At 40.5% G+C, this 24237-nt stretch overlaps 1 protein-coding gene across 1 annotated transcript in view; it reads right to left on the minus strand.

The window, feature by feature from the left end:
* The window catches only part of eag (ether a go-go), a 356951-nt gene that overhangs the window by 21815 nt on the left and 310899 nt on the right, over positions 1 to 24237 (minus strand). Inside the window, exons 8-9 of the mRNA XM_068229611.1 lie at positions 13997 to 14420; positions 8628 to 8827 (exon numbers count right to left, since the gene is read on the minus strand). Of these exons, the coding sequence (XP_068085712.1) occupies positions 8628 to 8827; positions 13997 to 14420 (624 nt within the window). The remainder of the gene's footprint in view (positions 1 to 8627; positions 8828 to 13996; positions 14421 to 24237) is intronic.

The raw sequence follows: 24237 nt of genomic DNA on the forward strand, positions 1-24237 counted from the left end.
CAGGAGACCTTGTGAGCAGTGGCTGTGCATGTGACAGGTGTAACATGGAACGTCGTCGTGAGCTGACACCGTTCGAACGGGGTATGGTGGTCGGTGCCCGACGGATGGGAAGTGCCATTTCGGAAGTGGTGCGAAATTCGGCTTCACACGATCAACCGTGTCCAGGGTGTATCGCGAATGGTAGAATGCGGGTGTCACCGTCCACAACAGACGAACGACAGGCCGTCCAGCCACCCTCGATGACCGTGACCGGCGACATCTGAGACGGATTTTCAATAGTGACAGACGGGCAAAAATGCAACAAACCACGGCTCAATTCAACACAGGCCGTGCTAGACACGTCTCCCAGTGGACAATCCATAGGAACATGGGTTCTATGGGGTATGGGAGCCGGCGCCGCACATGGGTGCCACTGTTAATCCAACGTCATCGGGCACAACGACGAGCATTTGTCGCCAGTCACCAGGGATGGACGCTGGAACAATGGCGTAACGTGATATGGTCGGACGAATCACGATTTCAACTGCACCATGCCGATGTGAGGCACCGTGTATGGCGCAGACCACATGAAGCGATGGATGTCGCCTGCCTCCAAGGTGTGGTTCAGGGCGCTGGTGTGTCTGTTATGGTCTGGGGTGCATTTTCCTGGTATCGAATGGGCCCCTTAGTTGTTCTGGAAGAGACTTTGAATGGTACGCGGTATGTTGAGCTGCTCGGAGACCATCTCCAGCCACTTTTGGCCTTCCAGCGCCCAGGCGGTCCTGCGGTGTTTCAAGATGATAACGCGCCGCCACATCGCTCCCACGTCGCCCAGAAATGGTTCCAGGAACGTGCAGCGGAGGTCCAACGACTGCCATGGTCACCCAGGAGCCCCGATATGAACCCTATCGGGCATATCTTGGATGTCCTGGAACGCAGGCTCCGTGCCATGGATTCTGCACCCACGAACAGACCAGCATTGGCGGCCGCTCTGCAAACGATTTGGTGTCAGCTGCGTCCAGAGGACTACCAGGGACTTGTCGACTCACTTCCACGGCGTTTCACTGCAGTTCGCAGGGCCAGAGGAGGCCCCACTCGCTATTAGGTGACTATTCCATGATATTTGCAGACTAGCAGACTATTTGCACGTAAATTGCGTGTCTTGGGATTTCATTCAATAAATACCATATTCCTGTATTTTCGGTCATATTATTATAGGAACGCAAGATTTAAAATAAAGTTATTCATCATGTGGTGGAGATTTTAGGCTTGTTTCCTCTATTTTAAGTACGATGTATGCAGAGACTTTGGAGCAATATCAGAACAATTAATCAGCTAATACTTCGTTTATGCGAATTATTTTACAATCAATAGTAAGTTACTTACTTGGAGGTTGTAATGCATTTATGCAACTTGTACCCTTTGAAGCTTTACTACGATATTTCTTTAATTTTCAACTTAGCATCATATGATAACACTAATAATGAAATGAAATGAAATGAAATGGCGTATGGTTTTTAGTGCCGGGAATCGAACCCAGGACCCCTGTGATCAAAGGCCAGTACGCTAACCATTTAGCCATGGAGCCGGGCAACACTAATAATTATTAGACTTTTCAATATAGTCTTACATTTAAAATAAGAAAAAAATTACGAATGTTAACAAATTTTGAGATAATAGGCTATAAGTGTTTTTCCAAGTTCAAATTCCTCATCATATGTCCACAGTTTATTATTATTATTATTATTATTATTATTATTATTATTATTATTATTATTATTATTGTCTTGTTAATATAACGAATCTTTGGTGATGGACGGCACAACTACAGAAAGAGTAAAGCGTTATCTTGTCCTTCTCTTGACCAAACTCTACTTTTCAGCCAGTAGAGGTCAGTCTACGAGACACCGACGAACAGCGACATGAGCACTATCTAGCAGTTTGGCCTTGAGAAACCTTCACTATCATAACAACGTGGATTAGTTAGGGAGATTTTTTTATTATTTATGTATTTGGAGTGAGTTAAAATCAGAAGGCAATCGAGGAGTCTCAGTACAAAAGGCGCTATTTTCACCATGAGAAAGTAATGAAAAAACGAAAGGACACGTATAATAAAAGGTTCACGGAACATACCTTTAATTAGCTATGGTACTATTTTTTTGTTTTTTACAAGTTCCTTTACGTCGCACCGACACAGATAGGTCTTATGGCGACGATGGGACAGGAAAGGGCTAGGAGTGGGGAGGAAGGGGCTGTGGCGTTAATTAAGGAACAGCCCCAACATTTGCCTGGTGTGAAAATGGCAAACAAGGAAACCATCTTCAGCGCTGCCGGCACTGGGGTTCGAACCTACTATCTCCCGAATACTGGATACTGGCCGCACTTAAGCGATTGCAGCTATCGAGCTCGGTTGTACTTCTTTTAATGAATTCTTTCTGCTCATGCCATTCGATTATTTTCAAGTACTGCAATGCATGTGGACGAAATACTAAAAAGAAATTTGAAGTGAAAACCTTTTAGAAAATATGCCTCTCAAGTATGAGTGTGATCATGATCATTCAACATGAGTGGGAAGATATGTGGTGTGTTTGGCTGCAATCATTATAAAGGGCAGAAGAACTCACTGTCTTTCCTCCATTTCCCTCGTGAAAAGAAAGCGTTAGTAGAGATTTTGTTTATATATACACATATTTTTCCAGTGACAAAGCATTTTGTAATACTTCCTATATTTCTGTCTATGAAAATCCACAGCCTGTTTCCAGTCATTCAACTCGGTCAGGGATGAAATAAATGAAGCCCCCATCTAGCAGCGAGGATAGGAATTGTGCCGGTGCCGAAGCCTGTCGCACTCCTTTGGGGCAATGATTAATGAATGACAGATGAAATGAAATGATATTGGAGAGTGTTGCTGGAATTAAATATGACAGGGAAAACCGGAGTACCCGGAGAAAAACTGTGCCGCCTCCGCTTTGTCCAGCACAAATCTCACATTGAGTGACCGGGATTTGAATCACGGAACCCAGCGGTGAGAGGGCGGCGCGCTGCCGCCTGAGCCACGGAGGTTCACATTTATATCTATACTACTCTTATTTTAACTAGTTTAAGGGGACACTATAGTGAAATTTCTAACTTCTATATTTTTCAATGAATTGTTACCAGTTTTGTTTCTGAGTTGTAACTCGTCACATATAGTAATACAACCAATTTTCAATATTTTACCTATAGAACTTTTCGAGTAGGAATTTTTTTACGTTCCTTTTACCAACATCGTTAAAAAAAGTCCCCTGCATCACAATGTTTTTCCATTTGGCACCAAATGTTGCAAAAATATGCTGTATAGTTATGCCAACAAACATCAGTGTCACAATTTGTTGTTTAAGAAATATATTGGCCTGTAGAATATTTTTAAAATGTAATGTTTAATTAAAAACAAAGGGGTACACACAACATTTGGTAGGTCAAAAAAAGAATTATATCAACTTAAACATCAAAATGCACACTGACATATATGCACGAACTATTTGACTACTACTGTGTAAAATGTCACCTACATCAGACAAAAATTGCATGATAAGGGATTATTTTTCTGAAAGAAATCATGAAGATTTTGCTAAGCCATAAAATGCAAAATAAAAAATGCAACTTCACTCGCTTTAAAACTGTCCTGCACAATGAAAAAATGAAATGTCGTATGGCTTTTAATGCCGGGATATCCCAGCACGGATTCGGCTCGCCAGGTGCAGGTCTTTCTATTTGACTCCAGTAGGCGACCTGCGCGTTGTGATGAGGATGAAATGATGATGAAGACAACACATACACCCAGCCACCGTGCCATTGGAATTAACCAATTAAGGTTAAAATCCCCGACTCGGCCGGGAATCGAACCCGGGACCCTCTGAACTGAAGGCCACGACGCTGACCGTTCAGCCAACGAGTCGGACGGTCTCGCTGGTGACTGATGTCCACAACAAAAGTTGGTACTGGCTTCCCTCTGATGGACTAAAGGACTTCACGTGTTCTAACACACCCCATATTGAACTCACTCACAGAACTCACAATACTAAGCTGAAGTTTATTCCTAGTAAAAAATACTTCTTTTGGACATTTATTCCAAAGAACACTGTGAAGGCTCTCATTTGGGTTTTGTGTCTTCCATTTCGTGCACCTGTGTATAAGTGCATCTGATGCAAGTCTCTGATATGTTGGCATTATTCCTAAAACTACATCATACAGAATACCACATCTCCTACTCAATTCTTAGATTACATTTGAAATCCAAATGAGAGAGACGTAAGAAACGGAAAGGTCGCTTAAGTGCGACCAGTATCCAGTAATCGGGAGATAGTGGGTTCGAGCCATACTGTCGGCAGCCCTGAAGATGGTTTTCCGTGGTTTCCCATCTTCACACCAGGCAAATGCCGGGGCTGTACCTTAATTAAGGCCACGGCCACTTCCTTCCACTTCCTAGGCCTTTCCTCTCCCACCGTCGCCATAAGACATATCTGGGTTGGTGCGACGTAAAAAAAAAAAAAAAAAAAAAAAAAAAGGAAAGCAGCAACAGGAGGAGAGTGTCCAGTAGAGCATGGGGCAGTTAAATGCTAGCGCATCGCCATTCAAATGAGGCGCTGTGGATTTTAAAAATGGCGGCATTTAGAAAATAAAAGCATTTTTCGAAAGAACACATATCAGGGTATTTTTTAGAGTTCTAAACCCAATTTTGATATTTTCCTCGAAATTCATGAAATTTCACTATAGTGTCCCCTTAAGATCAACAGAACTCCAATAACGATGTGTTATTGTTATAAGTGTGATCAGTGGCTTTAGAAATGTCAGAAAATTTACTTTGATGAAGTGTACAAGAAAAGTGGGGGGAGGGGGGGGGAATAAGCTTCATAATAGCTGTCAGATCTTTCCGGATCACTTACAAGTCAGCGACTTTAGACATCCTTGACTGTACATTTAAGGATACCAGAGTGTAATGCAATTGTTCCTCAATTTTTACGTAAATTTTCCACAAAGCGTAACAATCGATAATATTTTAATGATTTTATTCTTCTTTTGTGCCCTTTTTTGAGAATCAATCAATCAATCAATCAATCAATCAATCAATCAATCAATCAATCAATCAATCAATCAATCAATCAATCAATCAATCAATCAATCAATCAATCAATCAATCAATCAATCAATCAATCACATTCATTTAAGGCTGTCACCTTGGTGGTAGGCCTATAATCCCTGTCAATTGCTTACCTAGTCTTTTCTTAAATGAATTCAAAAACTTTGAGATTTACAGAACGTTTCTCTTGATAAAATATTCCAGTCCCTGATTCCCCTTCCTATAAGTGAATTTCCTTCTTCTTCTTCTTCTTCTTCTACTTCCTCTTCTTCCACTGATATTTGCACATTTGTGGAGCAGCGAGTACGAACTGTGTCGGACATAATGATCTGTCCCTGTTTTTCGACCGGATGCCCTTCCTGACGCCAACCCCCTATGATGGGATGTAATTACTAATGCGTGTTTCCATAACGATTGGTAGTGTAGTGTATTGTATGAATATGAAGAGGAGAGTGTTTGGATAAACACGAACACCCAGTTCCCAAGCCGGACCCGGTCGGGAATCGAACCGTGACACTTTGAACTCAAGGTCTCAACGCTGACCATTCAGCCAAGGAGTCGGAACTTCCTTTAAATGAATATATGCCCAAATTTGTCGTCGAATTCCATTTTTAAAAAGTGAAATAATGTAGCTCTAAAATTTTAATTCACTGAGTTATGTGTGAAAGGATTATCCCAATCTGTTTAATGATAAGTGCCTTAATGTACTGATACAATCTTACTAAATGACAAAAAGAAAACACATAACCATAAGTATTCAGGTAGAAATGCTAAGTAAAAAAGTAATGAATGAATGAACAATAAAGCCCTTTAACAATAGTAGGTACATTTCAATATCCTGAATATTTATCTCACTTATGTCTTTAAATAACATCAAATTAAAGAGTTATTTTTTCTTTATCCAGAATTACTTCAGCAACTTTGATGTTTATTTCTATATAATACTTTCTCTCTAGACGTAATTTATTTACCAATTTCAGTACACGAAGTTGCATTGATGTTTGAATTTGGCACCAAGTTACCAGGTTTCGCCACTACGAGCGCCACTTGCGAATTGTCTCCAATTCTACCAGGGTCAAAGGAGGAAATATCTTGAGTTCTGTCTAATGTAGACTTATTTTGGAAATATTCAAGGGTTTCCACGAAACTCGCTGAGATTTTGGCATAACAAATACTTTCTCACCTCAAAACTATTGCGGTTAACTTGTATTAGTTCTAGAAATACCGAAAATATAACGGAAGAGCATATTCAAGAATAGATTTATAGTATGGATACAATAGAAAATAAATATTAATTAACCTGATAATGTTCTTCACATCTGCGGTATAACTTGTGCCAACATCTACATTATATAAAACTTTCTCCTCACAATATACGAATATGTTAGTTCACTAATATCGCGCCTGGTGGTAATGACAGTTTAGGTATCAGGACTTTACCGTCTGACATCGTGGATTTCCGATTCGAGTCCCGTCGGTGAAAAACATGTTCACCATCATAATACTGCCCGGTACGGAAGGGGAAATTTTGGTATAAAATTGATAATAACCAGATTGGGTACCAAAAACCTCTTTGCAGTGTTCGTTATGGAGTGAGGGCATATGACGCGGTTGACGGTGATTCGTCCGTCGGATGGAGACGTTATGCCTAGAGAAGATCCACTGGTATTATTCAACAGGATTAGCCTATGTGCCGACACTGAATTTCACCCTCTCCGTACCCCATCATCACCATCCCGCTCCCAGAGTCAAATAGGAAGACCCGCGCCGACGAGCCGAACCTGTCCCCGGACTTTCCCGGCACTAAAATAAATAAATAAATAAATAAATAAATAAATAAATAAATAAATAAATAAATAAATAAATAAATAAATAAATAAATAAATAAATAAATAAATAAATAAATAAATAAATAAATAAATACGTAAATACTTTTCCTCGCGAACAGGAGAAAACACGGAAAATCTAAAATATGCATTTAGAAATGTACGGTATGTACTTGCGTATCCTGCCACTAGATGGTGTATGTAAACAACAGTGTTTATTTAAACATGCCCCCAAGTTCAGTGTGTGAGAGAGAGCGTTACAAAATGGAAGTCAACAAGCAGGAGCAACGATCGTAAATTAAAATAGCCGTTCTCCGCGGCAGAAATGCACGCCAGTGCATTTCGGAGAGAGGTGTCACACGTTAGCGATACACATGCAGCGAATGGTATTCAGCGCATGCCCCACCGCTGGCAACGCACAGTGGAAAGCTTGGGTGATTATTTGGAAGGTCTGTAACCATTGGAGACCTGTCCTTAGTACGTAGTCTTGTGTATTTGCTGTCTATACCATAATAAAACAATGTTTACCAATGGCCTGTGTTCTGTTACTTTCCTACGGGAATCTCCTGAAGTCAGAATTTGTCTTCAGGCACTATGCATAAGTACATGCCCTATATTTACAAATGAATATCTAAGATTTTCCGTGTTGTCTTCTGTTCACGAGAAAAAAATTAGTTGCCATGACTTATGACTCGACCCTCGTAAATATTTAGTAAATAACGTTCACGATACTAATATAACCTAATGAAGTGAAACACATTTAAAATATGTTAAATTAGGTATTCCATTTTATTTTGAACATTGATTTTATATTTTGGATTCTGTTTGTTGAAAGAAATAACCAAATAATTCTTTACCACTGCTTTCTCTAAAACCATTCAAATGAGTATGGAGATTAGGATTTACTCGTTCTAAATTTAAACTATGGAAATATATTGGTAGTCATAATGCATGTTATTTCGAAAATAAATTAAATCTAATCGTTAGAGTTGCAAAATAAATATCCCCAGACCGTTTCCAGTCGTTTGATCGGGTCAGGAATGTAATGAAGTAAGCCTATATCTGGCGACGAGAATAGGAATTGTGCCGGCTGTCGATGCCAGTCGCGCTGCTCTGGGGAAATTATTAATGACTGAAAAGATGAAATTATATGATTTGGGAGAGTGTAGCTGGAATGAAAAGTGACAGGGAAACCCGGACTATCCGGATATAAACCTGTCCGGCCTCCGCTTTGTCACATGGAGTGACAGGAATTTGGTCCACGGAACCCAGAGGTGAGAGACCGGTACGCTGCCGCCTGAGCCACAGAGGCTCAATTAAATGTATACATACTAAAAATTAAATAAATATTCTCTGATGAATGACTAGTTCCGTGATACTGCTTCTCTCACCGTACTTGAGTTTAAAGGAGAAAGGGAGAGATCAGGGAAATTCGCATTCCATTCTGCCATGAAATCCAAGCTGTTCGCCAGGTGGTGGTGGTGGTGGTGGTGGTGGTGGTGGTGGTGGTGGTGGTGGTGGTTTTAAGAGGAAGTGTAACTGGGCAACCGTCCTTTATATAACTTTAATCAGAGAGAAAAATGGAAGGGTTCCGAGAAAGCAATATTGCAACCTTACCCACACGATGATGTTGGTTCGGAAGTAAAGGTGCATGAAACAACTTGTTACTGAGAAGGCACCTGTAAGGCCAAAATATACTTTACCTTGTCGGTATCCAAACCCTTGGTCATAGCCCAAGTGGACACCACGTAGTCCATAACCCGTTCGGACAGCGCTTTTGGTACCTCATGGAGCTTCATGAACTCGCGCACATTGTTCAGCATGTCGTGGTACTTCGCCGTAGCTGACGTCATCTGTTGAATGATGGTGGTCACGTGACCGAAGATGGTGGCGTACAGCAGTGCTGGAATACATGACCCAAGATATATTCAAGACAAGAGTTTTCATATATTATTTAAATTACATACATGTCGTAAAGTCAAAGAAATTTGTGAGTTTACGGCACACGTTAGTGCTAGTAAAATTTCATACATGTGTGTGTCCTAAATAGAAGATAAAAAACGAGAATAAATTAAGGGAACCACTTGTAAATATTATTACTTAAAATGAAAATCTATAGTCTCGTTCCAGTTTCAGCCGGGTCAGAAATGGAATGAATGAAGCCCCATCTAACGATGAGGATAGAATTGTGCCACCTGCCGAAATCTGTCGTACTCCTCTGGGGCAATGGTTAATGACTGATAGATGAAATGAAATGATATAGGAGAGTGTTGCTGGAATGAAAGATGACAGGGAAAACCGGAGTACCCGGAGAAAAACCTGCCCCACCTCTGCTTTATCCAGCACAAATCTCATATGAAGTGACCGGGATTTGAACCAAGCAGTGAGAGGCCGGCGCGGTGCCACCGAGCCATTGAGGCTTTCCAGTGAATAGTATTATTAAAACATCGGAATATTTATAAATACCCAGGACTATTTCGCTGAATAGAAAGACCAGACTTCACAAAGAGCTAGTCTACTTTTTAAAAAACACGTAACAAAAAATACAATAAAGCATAATGCCCTAGTAAAGAATATCGTGTGCGATATATATACTTTGCACAGATAAGAATCGATGGCTATGAAAAAGAAGCAGCAATCCAGAAAGGAGTGAGGCAAGACTGCAATTTTTCCTATCTCCTTTCCAATGATTATATAGAACAGGCGGTACAGGAAATCAAAGAAGAATTTGGAAGGGGAATCTCAAACCAAGGAGAGGAAATCCAAACTCTGAGATTTGCTGATGACATTGTTTCTTAAGAAAATAAATTTGTTCACCTCGAACATTTATATAAGAATTAGAAACATGTCTTTGAAGTCTTTCGTCTGGAGCATGACATTATATGGAAGTGAAACATGGATGATAACTTCAGAAAGAATGAGAATAGAAGCTTTTGAAATGTTACAAAAGGATGCTGAAGGTGGGATGGGTAGATCGAATCACGAATCAAAAGATAATTAATCGAATTGGTGAGAGATCGATTTGGCTAAATTTGACCAGGAGGAGACATAGACTGATAGGTCATATCTTAAGACACCAGGTCTTGTACGGTTCGTTCTTGAGGGAAGTGTAGCTGGAAAGTACGGTAGGGGTAGACCAAGGTACGAATATGACAAGCAGATTAGAGCAGATATAGGATGTAGTAGTTATGTCGAAATGAAAGGGTTAGCACCGGATAGGGTGGTATGGAGAACTGTATCAAACCAGTATATGAAGTAATGACTCAAACAACAACGTGAAAATACAAGGAAATACCTACCTATCTGATATTTATTATTGAACAAATAATAATTCAAATTAAACATCAATACATAAGATTTTTTAACATACGTATTATCACTTGAAGTGTTGCAGAAATTGGCTACAATATAAAATTGTGTTATTCTTTGAGAAACCATGTACAGTCGTCATAATATAGGGGCGATTCTTAGCATATCTGACAAAATCACTGTATAACATGTCGAAATTAATGATTTCCAAAAGTTCAGACCTGACTGAGTGAAGGTCCATTCTCCTTCTCACGTCTGTCCACACTTGCTCCCTAGCGCTGAACACTTGATCGTAGAATTAATTGTTGGTAGTTAATTGAAAATACGGCCTGCACTATACACAGATTAATGGCATCTGAAAATTAAATCTTTTCATCACCGGAGATTTGACACCTGGTGAAACGTGTAACAAGAGACCGACAATTTCCCTAAAAATAGGAATTTCCAGTTAAAAACCGGATAATTGACAACCCTATGGAAGGTTCGTGTCACATTATCTTAACAGGAAGTGGCATGAATTGTGATAGCCTTCATTTTGGATTTATACATTATGTTAGGTTGTTTTGAAGGTTGTGTCTTGATTTCTTCGATTTGTGAGCAACACATCTGACTGGAACTGCAGATCAAAAATATATGATTCAAGCCTGTGAATGGGATGCAAAATCTATTGATAAGGAGTAATCTCCAACAGATTTCGACTTGAGACAAGGGGTTGGTAACCACCGGGCCTACAACTGCATCGGCCATTGCCTCCTCATACCTCAAAATCAAAAATCAATCACCGTTGATCTCCCAAGTGGCAGATTTACTAGAAAATGTTTACCTAGACTTTTCCTAAATGATTTCGAAGAACTTGGACATTTATTGAATATTTTCCTTGATATATTATTATATTCCGTAATCCCTCTTCCTATAAATGAATATTTCTGTCGCTAATTCTTCTCTTGTTATTTATAAACGACCTATTTGGTGGTCACGGGGAGGGAAATGGGCCTGTCCAGTTGTGGTGACACAAGAAATCCCAAGGTTAATTTTTGCTGATGACGTACTATTACTGATGTTGACTGCTAGAGGCTTGCAAAAGGAGTTTAAATGAGGTTTGCAATTTTGCGAAGAAATGGTCATTGAAGATCAACAGTAGCAAGACGAAGGTGATGGTATGTAGGAATGGTAACGAAAAGAAACGCGGGAGGAAGTGGATAATACATGGGGAAGAAATAGAGGTGGTGGAGAAATTGAAGTATCTGAGGTTGATGATACGTAGAAATGGTAGTTGGGCCGATCAAATTAGGCGAGCCAAATGAAATGGACAAGCAGCACTCTCAATAATTAGGATAGAGGAAAATATATATCGGGGTGTAGATTATGGCATACAAAGAATGGTATTTAATGCAGTGGTGAAGAGTAAAATTCTATCTGGGTAGAGATCTCGAGGGTTGAGAAAGAATGCGGGAGGTTATAACAGATAAAGAGTAAGTTTAACAAGATTGTTATGGGGTTGCCACTTTGCGCAGCGGGCGCAGGAGCAGATGTGATGTGTAATGTGTGTATATATATATATATATATATATAAATGAATATTTGCCCACAATTTGTCACCTTGAATTCCATCTGAGCATTCATCCTTCCCTTTACCTTTCCTATTCGACCTCCCTTGACCAACTTTTGTTTTCTCACAATTCCCATGGCATTAGATTTGCGAGGCTTAGTAGTCCTTCAGTTTCATGCCCTTCGTGGCCCTCACCTTTATTTTCCAATACTTTCTTTCTACCAATTATGTGATTTATTTCTACCTCCTTTCTGATTAGTGTTATTAATAGGTGGTTGCCCAGTTATCCTTCCTCTTAAAACAATACCCACCACAACTACAATTTTATAGTGAAGGGATAATCGTCCTAGATGCAAGGATTAGGCCTCGCATGGAATGGTATATTGATGAGAATTACGGAACGATTGATACACTGATCAGCCAGAACATTATGACCACCTACCTAATAGCTGGTATGTTCACCTTTGGCACGGATAACAGCTGCGACGCGTCTTGGCATGGAAGCAATGAGGCCTTGGTAGGTCGCTGGGTGGAGTTGCACCACTTCTGCACACACACGTCACCTAATACTCGTAAATTTCGTGGAGGGAAGCGAAGAGTTCTGACGCCACGTTCAATCACACCCCAGATGTGTTCGATCGAGTTAAGATCTGGTGAGGTGGGGGCCAGCATATCAAATTCAACTCGCCATGACACTCCTGGCCTTGTGACATAGCGCATTATCTTGATGAAAAATGTCACTGCCATTGGGAAACATGATCGTAATAAAGGGGTGTACGTGGTCTACAACCAGTGTACGATACTTCTCGGCCGTCAAGGTGCCTTGAAAGCGCTCCACTGGACCCATGGATAACCACGTGAATGTTTCCCACGTGAATGAGCCGCCGCCAGCTTGTCTCTGCCCCGCAGTACTGGTGTCAAGAAGCTGTTCCCATGGAAGACGATGGATTCAGACACTCCCGTCGGTATGATGAAGAAAGTATCGGGATTAATCAGATCATGTAACGATCTGACACTGCGCCAAGGTCCAGTGACGATGGCTACGTGCCCACTTCAGTCGTACTTGCAGATGTCGTGGTGTTAACATTTTCACATACCTGGGTCGTCGGTTGCGGATTTTCATCCCTAAGAGTGTTCGGTGCACTGTGTGCTCAGACACACTTGTACTCCACCCAGCATTAAAGTCTGATGTTAGTTCCGCTACAGTTCGCCACCTGTCTTGTTTTACCTGTTTTTCCAACCTACGACGTCCGACATCTGTAATTAGGGGTGGCCTTCAACCCCTCGACGTCTGGGCATGGTTTCTTCTTGGTTTCACCACGTGTTGAAGACACTCACCACAGCACTCCTCGAAAACTGACAAGTCGTGCAGTTTCCGAAATATTCGTGCCGAGCCTTAGGGCTATCAAAATCTGCCCTCGGTTAAACTCAGATAAATCGCGCGCTTTCCTCATTCTACACATGAACAGCACGCTCACTGGTACCACATGTATCGTGCATGTGTCTCACAAGCTGTCATTTCTCGCCAGGTGACGCAGCTATCGTCTGGACGGGTTTGTATCGACAGTAGGTAGGTAGTCATAATATTCTGGATGATCAGTGTATAATTACAAAACTTCCCTCGGTTGAAGGTGGCCATAACGAACAAAGCATAACAGATAAATGAAAGTAATGTATAATTTCGGATTACTATGATCATTTTGTTGATTACATTATTCTTATAATGTCCTTAAATGACAAAGAGTTATAGCATGTGCCAATGATTTCTGAGCAATGGAATAGAACCTCGTAAAGCTAGAAAAGAAATACTTAGCAGTTCTGGAACGTCTAATTAAACTGCTTCCAAAAATTCACAATGGATCGAGGAATAGGCCGTCGAGATCCTAGAATTAATTCTATCACTTCAATGTCCTTCAATCAAATTCATATTCATAGTAAGTTACGGTCGGTTCATATATCAGCTTCTTTTCCCTATCTATGTCTTCTGGCTGGTCTGTGGATATATCAAAATGAACAGTGTTTTTGGTTTGTGACACTTTCTGAGCAAAGAATATAAAACACTCAAAAATAAGGTGTGGCAATACAACTTATGAGCCTACTGCCACACTGGGGCGAAACGCAGGTAATTTTACGACTAAAAAGGTGTAAAGTGCTTGAATGTTTATAGATAACACTGATCACTAATATCTATGACATTTGAAATTGAAATCTTACCTGCGATGATCATCATGCAGATGGTGAAGATCTTCTCATTGTCTGTCTCGGCTGCAACGTTGCCAAATCCGACGCTAGTCATGCAGGTCATGGTGAAGTAGAGGGCTGTGACGTACATGGTCTTCCTGCTGGGCCCGTTGATCAACTCAGGGGACGTAGAGTCGTTGGTCCAGATATAGGAGTAGGGTGATTGAGTAACATTGGCCAGTTTCCAGAGCCATGAATACTGCACTCCATTGTCGGCATCAGAGCGCCCTATCGAGTACCATATGCACGCCAGCCAGTGTGCAACAAGCATATAGAAGCATAGGAGTAATATCAACATGGCAGCCCCGTATTCCAGATAGCGGTCCAACTTGCGTACCACTCGCCCAAGGCGCAGCAATCGAACCACTTTGAGCGCACTGAACAGACTGCCGATCCCCTGGAACATGAGTGACCGCTCGGACCCTGCACTAACACACCCCACTTTACCCTAATTTAATAGGATCCAAACCTAATTATGAGCTTTTGTTTGAAGTCTAATTTTCAAGAGTTGGGTTTTGACAGTAAGAGGAAATAATAATATGAGGCACTCTATCCTTTTGAGCAATGGCAATAAACGCTACAGATATGGTTTTTAAGCAATTTTATACCATCTTGACAAACATCAGTCAATATACTCTAGATATACAGTATTTCTGCGAATTGTATTGATGTTCATTATATATAACGAGTTTCCAATTGCTTGCTTGATACAAAGGGAAGATACGAAAGAATAAGCATAAAATAGGGGAAGCAAGGGAAGAAAGACACATGAGGTAATGACAGGTTATTGAAACTGAAGAAAAGTTGTTAGATTCGTTGCCGGATCTTTGCGGTCAGTGGAAATTTGCGGTCACCGAGATAAACTTGTGCCCAATCACAGAAATTCCCCTGCAGTCACAGGAGATTTGCGGTCACTGCAGCAGGGGGCGGGTCTCATTAGCTTAATCTCCGGGTATCCCCGCTAACCTGCCTGAGCTCCTACTCGCTCATTCTAGATCAACATTCTGGATGAAGTGTGATGGAAATCAGCATTTTAAACATATAATTTACTGTTGACCAAATTATTATGTGTACTCGAGTTTGTAGGTCGATCATTGAATAACCAAAACAGAAAATTCAATGACGTTATAATTCTGCTCGTTTCATTTTAAGTTTATTTTACGTTAGGTTTTGGATTTGTAATTATTTTAATATTTTTTATCGCAGATGGAACGCAAAATGTGCCCGTTTGTAAACGTGTTTCATCCGTGCGTCAATTTAAAGACATTGTTACAAAAAAACCTGTCATCTCATCTAATCCAACTTTCAACAAAATATAAATTGGGATGATTTATACTTTGTTATTGCAGAATTGTATGTTTCCAAAAATATTACATGACTTGTTTTTCTCTTCCAGACACACCCATGTGACGACTTCATATTGACTTTCCCAATACTTTCTGCACATATAACCTTTGCAATGTGCACAACGGTTTGTCTTGTTAGTAACTGTCCAATCCATTACAGCACACAAGAGTAAATACTTACAACAGAGAATGGTGTTTTTGGCTGAAGGTATCAGTCTCTACATAATGCCCGGGAGAGAAGAATGTTGCTCTAGAAGGAGCGAGTAGGAGCCCAGGCAGGTTAGTGGCGATATCAGGAAATTAAGCTAATGCGGCCCAACCCATGCTGCATCGACCGCAAATCTACTATGACTGCTGAGGGATTTCTGTGAGTGGGCACATGTATACCGCAAATGACCGGACACCGTTGGATTCATGTTGGACTGAGACAGATTAAATCATGTAGGCTTGGATTTCAACAGGATGATATAATAATACTTTATGATTTGTGTATATTTAATGTTATCATTTACTTGATGGTCACGTAAAATGTTAACCAATGGTAACCAGCACAACGATGACACTTTTGTAGGTCAGCTCAACTATTAGTTCCCTCTGTTGATTGGAGGTAGACAATCGACCATTCAAACCCATGATCGAGGATTCATCGGATAAAATATATCCTCTATGTCGTACAACGGCGGTATGTAAATGTATGTAAAAGGTCGACGAATTTAAGTTCACCGGACAAAAAATAGTAACCCTAATGTGCATGCACAGGTGGATCGTTAAGTCAAGAGAAGGAATCCCGTGCTCAGCCGCACGCGCGCTGCCTCTACGTTAGTATAAGGTAGTAACGATCAGTGACACATTGATGCTTCAAGCGGACAGTCTACGTCAACATGGGTAGATGTAAGATTGTGGCAGAGTGGCAAAAAGGGGCAATCGTGTTTGACCGTGCCTATAGCCATACGGTGCATGAAGTTGCTGTATTTGTTGGTGTTTCGCAGAGGACTGTTCAACATGTCTACAAGCAGTGGCGTACTACACGCGGCCACGAAACATGATGTCAAAATTGTGGTCGGAGAAAGATCCTGACTGAGAGGTACCGGAGACGCGGGTTTCACGGCTTGTGAAACCCGTGCACACAAGAGTAAATACTTACAACAGAGAATGGTGTTTTTGGCTGAAGGTATCAGTCTCTACATAATGCCCGGGAGAGAAGAATGTTGCTCTAGAAGGAGCGAGTAGGAGCCCAGGCAGGTTAGTGGCGATACCAGGAAATTAAGCTAATGCGGCCCAACCCATGTTGCTTCAAACCCGACAGGAATTGCAGCAGTAAGCAAATGAAGGTCCATCCCAACCTGTTAGTGAGATAAAATTGCGACGGGAACGGCATGCAATGAACATTTGGAGTCAGTCAACTCACAAAGGGCCAATGCTCACACAGATACATAAAGCTGTGCGTCTTCAATGGGCTAGCAATCATCGAACGTGGACAGTAGCTGAGAGGTGGAACGTAATGTGGCTGTTGAATCACGTTTTCACCTGAATTCCAATGACCACGTCGTCGATTGCTCCCAAGACCAAATTAAGCATTTCATGCCGGACGTGTGCAAGGTGAGGTTCAAGCCGGAGGTGTGTCAGTGATGTTTTGGGGATATTTCTCGTATCATGGATTGGGCTCGCTCACTGAGGTGACCACTAACATGAACGAAAATGTTTATTAAAACATTCTGGATGATCAGTTGTTGCCTTTCAGTCAACGTCTGCATGATGAGTATGCCGTTGATACCCCGATTTTTCAAGATGATTAAAGCAAAATTCATCGGCCTGGATGCATATGTGTCTGGTTCTATGAACACTCCGCCACCCTATTACATCTCGATTGGCCTGCAAAGTCACCTGACTTGAACCGTATTTAAAACATGTGAGAATGTTGGAACAGCGTGTAAAACCCCGACATCAGCATCCCCGCAATTTGATGGAATTATCCGATCAAATCCTCAGCGAGTGGATAACCTGGATGCAACATACCTGCACAACATTGGGGACTCACCTCCTAACCGAGTCCCGGCGATTATCAAGTCAAGAAGCAGAGTTACAGTACACGGTGTTAAATGATCCTTGTAATGATTTATCCGGGATGACAATTTGTTTGTCCGGTGAGCTTATTAAAACTGAGGATTAGACCGCCCGATGAGCCTTCGTGGCTCAGGCGGCAGCGCACCGGACTCTCACCACTGGATTGTGTGCTTCAAATCCTGGTCACGTCATGTGAGATCTGTGCTGGACAAAGAGGAGGCGGGACAACTATTTCTCCGGGTACTTCGGTTATCTCTATCATCCTTCATTGCAGCAACAGTCTCCAATATCATTTCATGTCATCTGTTAGTCATTAATCATTGTCCCAGAAGAGTGTTACAGGCTTCGGCAGCCGGCACAATTCCTATCCTCACCGCTAGATTGGAGCTTCATTCGTTCCATTTCTGACCGGGCCAAATGGTGGATTTTCATTTAAATTCAATTATTGCGTGTCTAAAGGGCAAAGTATTGTTTGTTGAAAATACAGTCGCTGAACAGAGGTAACACTTATTTGTATGTTAAAACAGGGAAGTAAGTGCGGCCAGTATCCAGTAATCGGGAGATAGTGGGTTCGAGCCCCACTGTCGGCAGCCCTGAAGATGGTTTTCCGTGGTTTCTCATTTTCACACCAGGCAAATGCCGGGGCTGTACATTAATTAAGGCCACGGCCGCTTCCTTCCACTTCCTAGGCTTTTCCTCTCCCATCGTCGCCATAAGACCTATCTGTGTCGGTGCGACGTAAAGCAAAATAGCAAAAAAAAAAAAAAAAAAAAAAAAAAAAAAATTGAGGGAAGACAGACATGGCAAATCTTAATGGAGTTTCAACTAATTTAAGTCACTTGCTTTTAAATACAAATGTATGTTACCGTATGTTGAGAATAATGTGCATAAGTCATCCCAACGTCCAATATTTCAACCATATAAACAGAGGAAAGAAATGGCCACGAAATGAAATGAAATGGCGTATGGCTTTTAGTACCGGGAGTGTCCGAGGAAAAGTTCGGCTCGCCAATTGCATATCTTTTGATTTGACACCCGTAGGCGACCTGCGCCTCGGGATGAGGATGAAATGATGATGAAGACGACACATACCCCCAGTCCCCGTGCCAGCGAAAGCAACCAATGATGGTTCCGACCCTGCCGGGAATTGAACCCGGGACCCCTGTGACCAAAGGCCAGCACGCTAACCATTTAGCCATGGAGCCGGACAATGGCCACGAGAAACGCACGAAAAGAATATATACGAATGAATGGGTGACTATGTAAAGACACGCGTAGGTCACACAGCTTGTATGAAGGCATCCAAATAGCGCAAGACCGTAAAATATAGAGAAATACAATCCGTGCTATAGGAAAATAATGTCACCCTATCCCTTCTTAGAGTACACGAATTAAGAAGAAAATTACATAAAAGCGAACGAGAATAACGTTTTCATTGTCTTCTTTTGAAGCATTCAGAAACCCTGGTGGTGTTATGCCTTCAGTGGAGGTAGTTCGAAGGGGGTCAAGACCATTACATGAGGAGATCAATGTTTTATTTCCAGCAGCGAGAGACCCAGATCGTCTTAACCGTACGGTAGAGGATATCGTCAAAGGAAGTCTGTCCGTGACCTTAACGGATGAAGGAGCATGGAGCAAGTTCATCACGAAAGTCAGCAGTAGGCTTCTTATCTAAACAAAGAAAGCACGTATTTTGCACTTAATGACAGCATAAATTAGGGAGTGCCTGGCCGAGGTGGTAACGGCGTGCTTGGGTCGCCCGGAAGGACGTGGGATCGAATCCCCGTCAGGAAGTCGTAAAATTTAAGAAACGGGATTTCCACTTCCGGAGGTGCACATTGCCCTGAGGTTCACTCAGCCTACACCAAAAATGAGTACCAGGTTAATTCCTGGGAGCAAAGGCGGCCGGGCGTAGAGCTAACCTCTCTACCCCATCACGTGCCGAGGTTACTGATAGTGGAAGCCTTCACCTTCCACCCACTCCATGGGCCTTCATGGCCTGTACGGAGACTTTGCTTTCTTTCTTGCTTTGGTATCATAAACTATTGCCAAGAGACATATATATCAAACATATGAAAAATATTATAACGGGATTACGACTTAAAATCCTACAATCATTCCTTTTTAGTTACTGCATCGAGACTCTGGAATACACTCCCAATGGACATTCGGCACGTTACTTCCCGTCAAAAATTCAAATCTGCCTGCCGAAAGATTTTGCTGGGAACATATAAATGAGTTGTGTGAGTCATTGTGTGTATGTTATGTGAATGAGTTTTCTTTTATCTATTATGCACTCCAATTATTATTATTATTATTATTATTATTATTATTATTATTATTATTATTATTATTATTATTATTATTATTATTATTATTATCGTCACAGTAAGTTCGTACTGATTTGCAACCTAGTGCGGTCCAGCGGTGTAGGGGGAAACGGGTCCGCTTGTCAACCGGCGGCCCTGGGTTCGATTCCCGGCCAGGTCAGGGGGTTTTGGTTGTAAATGATGAATATCCCCGGCCTTGGGACTGGGTGTTTGTGTCGTCCTTAACGTCCCTTTCCTCACATTCAACACTCTACACTTCCGCAATTGAACTTACACGAAGGTTCCTAACATATAATGAAAGTAGTGACAATAGATCTGCAGAGGTCGACGCCACGAAAAATATCATATAAAAAAAAACCTAGTCTTAGTGTATCTGTCCGTAGTATTATTTTTTGTATAATTAGTATGTCTTACTTTTATGTTAACATTTTAAAATTTTATTCTTTAAAGTGGTTAAGTGTAAGAGAGGGTCGTAAGCCCTAACTTCGCCACAGATTTAAGTCAGGAATAAATAAATAAATAAATAAATAAATAAATAAATAAATAAATAAATAAATAAATAAATAAATTGGGTGGGTGTGTTGGTGAATTTTTCATGGTCATATTCTACGAATTTCTGAACTTCTGTATGAATTCGATGGGGATATCGATGGCTTTCTTTTGAAACCTCATACGTACCATGCTCCTCCTTGCTATTATAGCCCTTAAGACTGGGCACACCTCCCATCCATATACTTATAGGCAGTCCACCAGAATAATTTTCGTTCCGTTCATTTTCCTATGCTAATGTGTAAAGTAAAATGGATCTTACCATACCGTATTGTAGGAATGTTATTTGCATGGCGGATGTATGCACTCCTATGGTCCTGGCCTTGGGACTGGGTATTTGTGTCGTCCTTTCCTCACGTTAAACACTCTACACTCCCGCAATTACACTTAAACGCAGGTTCCTATCATATGGTGCAAAATAGTGGCAATAGATCTGCAGAGGTCGACGCCACGAGCAAATATCATATTTTAAAAAGACCTAGTCTTAGTGTATCTGTCCGTAGTATTATTTTTTGTAGAATTAGTATATCTTTTATGTTAACATTTTAAAATTTTATTGTTTAAAGTGGTTAAGTGTAAGAGAGGGTCGTGAGCCCTAACTTCGCCACAGATGTAAGTCACGAATAAATAAATAAATAAATAAATAAATAAATAAATAAATAAATAAATAAATAAATAAATAAATAAATAAATAAATAAATAAATAAATAAATAAATAAATAAATAAATAAACTTGAGTGTGTGTGTGTGTGTGAATTTTTTATGGTCATATTCTAAAATTTCTGAACGTCTGTATGAATTTGATGAGCATATCGATGGCTTTCTTTTAAAACCTCATGCATCCTATGCTCTTCCTATCCCTTATAGCCCTTAAGACTGGGCACGCCTCCCAGCCAAATATTTATAGAGCGTTCTTAAGAATAATTTTCGTTGTGCTCATTTTCCTATGCTAACGGGTAAAGAAAAATGAATCTTACCGTACCGTATTGTAGGGGTGTTATTTGCATGGCGAATGTATGCACTACTAAGGTGAGTAGGGAAATAAATACCTTGTATTGGGTTTACGTTACACTGCCTCAGAGAAGTCATACGTTGACGATGGGGTAGGACAGGAAAAGGTCTGCGGAAGGTACAAACTCAGCATTTGCCAAGTGTGAAAATGGGAAACTACGGGAAACAATTCTTAGGGTTACCGACAATGGGGTTTGAATCCACCATTTCAGGGAGTGAAGTAAAGGAATTAGAAAGTTTTGAACATGTATAATTTAATATATTTCAGAGTGTGATTAAGATGTATATTGATATAAAAAGAAGTCAGCGGATTATTCGGAACGAAATGCTTTGTACTGTGAAACTATTAAACTTTAACATTTTTGTCTCATTTATTTATTTAATGAAAGTGTACTCGAAATTTAAACGGCAAAAAATTATCAGAGTGTGAAAAATATATATTTTATACTAATACATGACTGAAAATAACCTGACAGCGTAACACAAGTAAATTATTGTCTTTCGTTAGACTCTTGGGAGAATGAAATCAACATCCTGTTATGTAATTAAGAATTGATATTGATGATAACGTACGGATATGAGTATGAAGTGAGAGTCAAGTAACAAATCGAATTTCAGCTGTGGAAAAAGATGGGGGCTTAATCGTTAAAGCTTATTTAAAATTAACACGACTACATAGTAGTAATTATGGTTCTCCGTCAGAGCTGCCAAAACCCAACACTTGAACCTACATCAAATATTAGTTCAAACGTTGTGAAAGTGAAAAGTGAAAAGAAGGATGATGTTTAATTATGCAAGTAATATTCTGTCTTTAAACTGAGTTGATGTTCGAAGTATGAAAAGCAAAGTAATGTTTGATTTTCAACTGTTATTTCATTCCAAATACATCGTTGTAGAAATAAATTTATATTTGTCCTGCTGAGGTACAGGTCACGGCAGTAATATTTCATTATGCATGACGGGTATTATTTTTACCATTTCATTCAACATATGGCGGTATTTTATCCAGGAATGATTGTCTATAACCCAACCGTACCTCATAATGTACATCTGACTAAGAAACCATAATTCTATCAACATTGTAAGTTACTTGGTCCTTTTCTGCTTAATACGAATAATATGAAATTACATGATATGCTTTATATTAAATAACTTGCAATGTTGTTCTTAGATATATGATAGATACTATTGCGGAGTTTGGTTTCGTTGAAATATTTTAGTTATTAATTCGTTGTATTTATTTACGTTTGAATAGAGTTGAGTGCATGATACGTATTTCGGGATTGGAAAATAATAATGAACTGTCGGGGGCTATGCCACATACGATTTCAAATCTCTGTGTGATGTTTGAATGCAGTGTGTTCAACCTCGAGAGGGCAACAAAGAGGATTTGTCTTAATACCAGAATTCACAATTTCTATGCTTGAATAATAGGAAATACTTTGTTTTATGTTTTGCCTTAGTGATTTAATCCTCATCATAATTATTTCATAAAGCAGTAACTGAATACTTTGTGATATATTTGTAATGTTTTAGTAATTGATAGATAATTAGTAAGTAAAAAAAAACTATAGGAATGCCTACTCCCCGGTGCAGGAAAGAGACCAATCACGTTTTTGTCATTTAAACGGCATTTGGCTTTGACGAATTCTATTAATTGTGAACTTGAAATATTGTAGGAAATACTGGAGTCTATGATTTATTCTTAAGATTTTGATTGGTTTGTACAAATTACGCCAATTCGGTAGACATTTCAGTGACTAAGAAAGGCACGAATCTCCCCACCGACTTCTAGCCTTTAAGCTGAAAAAGTGTCGGGGAGATTTTCTGCGTATGCTGGTATTATCCCCTGATATAGATGTTGATTCCCATAGGGGATCTGAAAATTTTTTCCCGAATGAGTACATTTTATAATACCAAATAATAATAATGAGACAAAGTATCTCATAGTGCATTGGCACTGCCGGTAGCTCCAAGTAGCCTACGCAGTGGCCTCCACGGTATGCACTAGCCATGCGTCTTGGTGGGTGTGCTAAGTACCAACAGATGAGCCCAACTTAGCACACGGGGGCGAAACGCTGGCAACCAGGAATGAGTTAGCTGAAAATTTGTAATGTCCAATAACGGACCACTTATATTGTTATTATCCCCTGATTCCAATCAGACATATAGGGGACAATTTTATTTACCACTGAATAAAGAAAGAGTCTCATGCTTAGTCTGCAACTATCTACTGTAGTTTGTATTGTAGAAACATCCTAGATGAGAACTTGCTGGTGCAACCAGTTGCGGTAATTTTCAAGAGGTTTTATATTTGCCACTTAACTTCTATCCTACAAAAAGTAACCCACTTTAAACATCTTGAATCTGTGTCAACATCAGATAATGATGCTACCCCTGACAACCTGATGAAGTTCAGCAGAGCATCGTTCAATCGGAGGCAGGTACCTGGTGTCATCTTCGATAAAAAATATACCCGAATACCTGAAGGCCAAAATTTACAAGGCAGTGATAAGATCAGTAGTTTTCTATGGAGCAGAATGTCATCGTTTGAAGAAAAAACATGGATACACTCTCCATGCTATAGAAATGATTATGTTGCGATGACACTGCTTGGACAATGTCAGAATCGGGGATGCGCGATGCAGACTTGGTAGAGAAAACGAGGCAGGCTCGAATCCGCTGTTAAGGCCATGTCATACAAAGCAATTATAATTCCTTTATAAAAAAAGGCCCTCCAGCTTGACCCTGGAGAGCGCCAGCCACGAGGGGACCACCGAAGCGGCAGTTGTACACCCTCACGGAAGACATGCGTGCTATGAATCCCAATTCTCAAGACGTCCTAGAGAGAGCCAAACGGCGAAAGATACTCCTGTATACTTCTGACACCCTGTGAGTGGAGAAGATAGAATAC

Source organism: Anabrus simplex, chromosome 11 (assembly GCF_040414725.1).
Source record: "Anabrus simplex isolate iqAnaSimp1 chromosome 11, ASM4041472v1, whole genome shotgun sequence".
NCBI classification, from domain to species: Eukaryota; Metazoa; Arthropoda; class Insecta; order Orthoptera; family Tettigoniidae; genus Anabrus; species Anabrus simplex.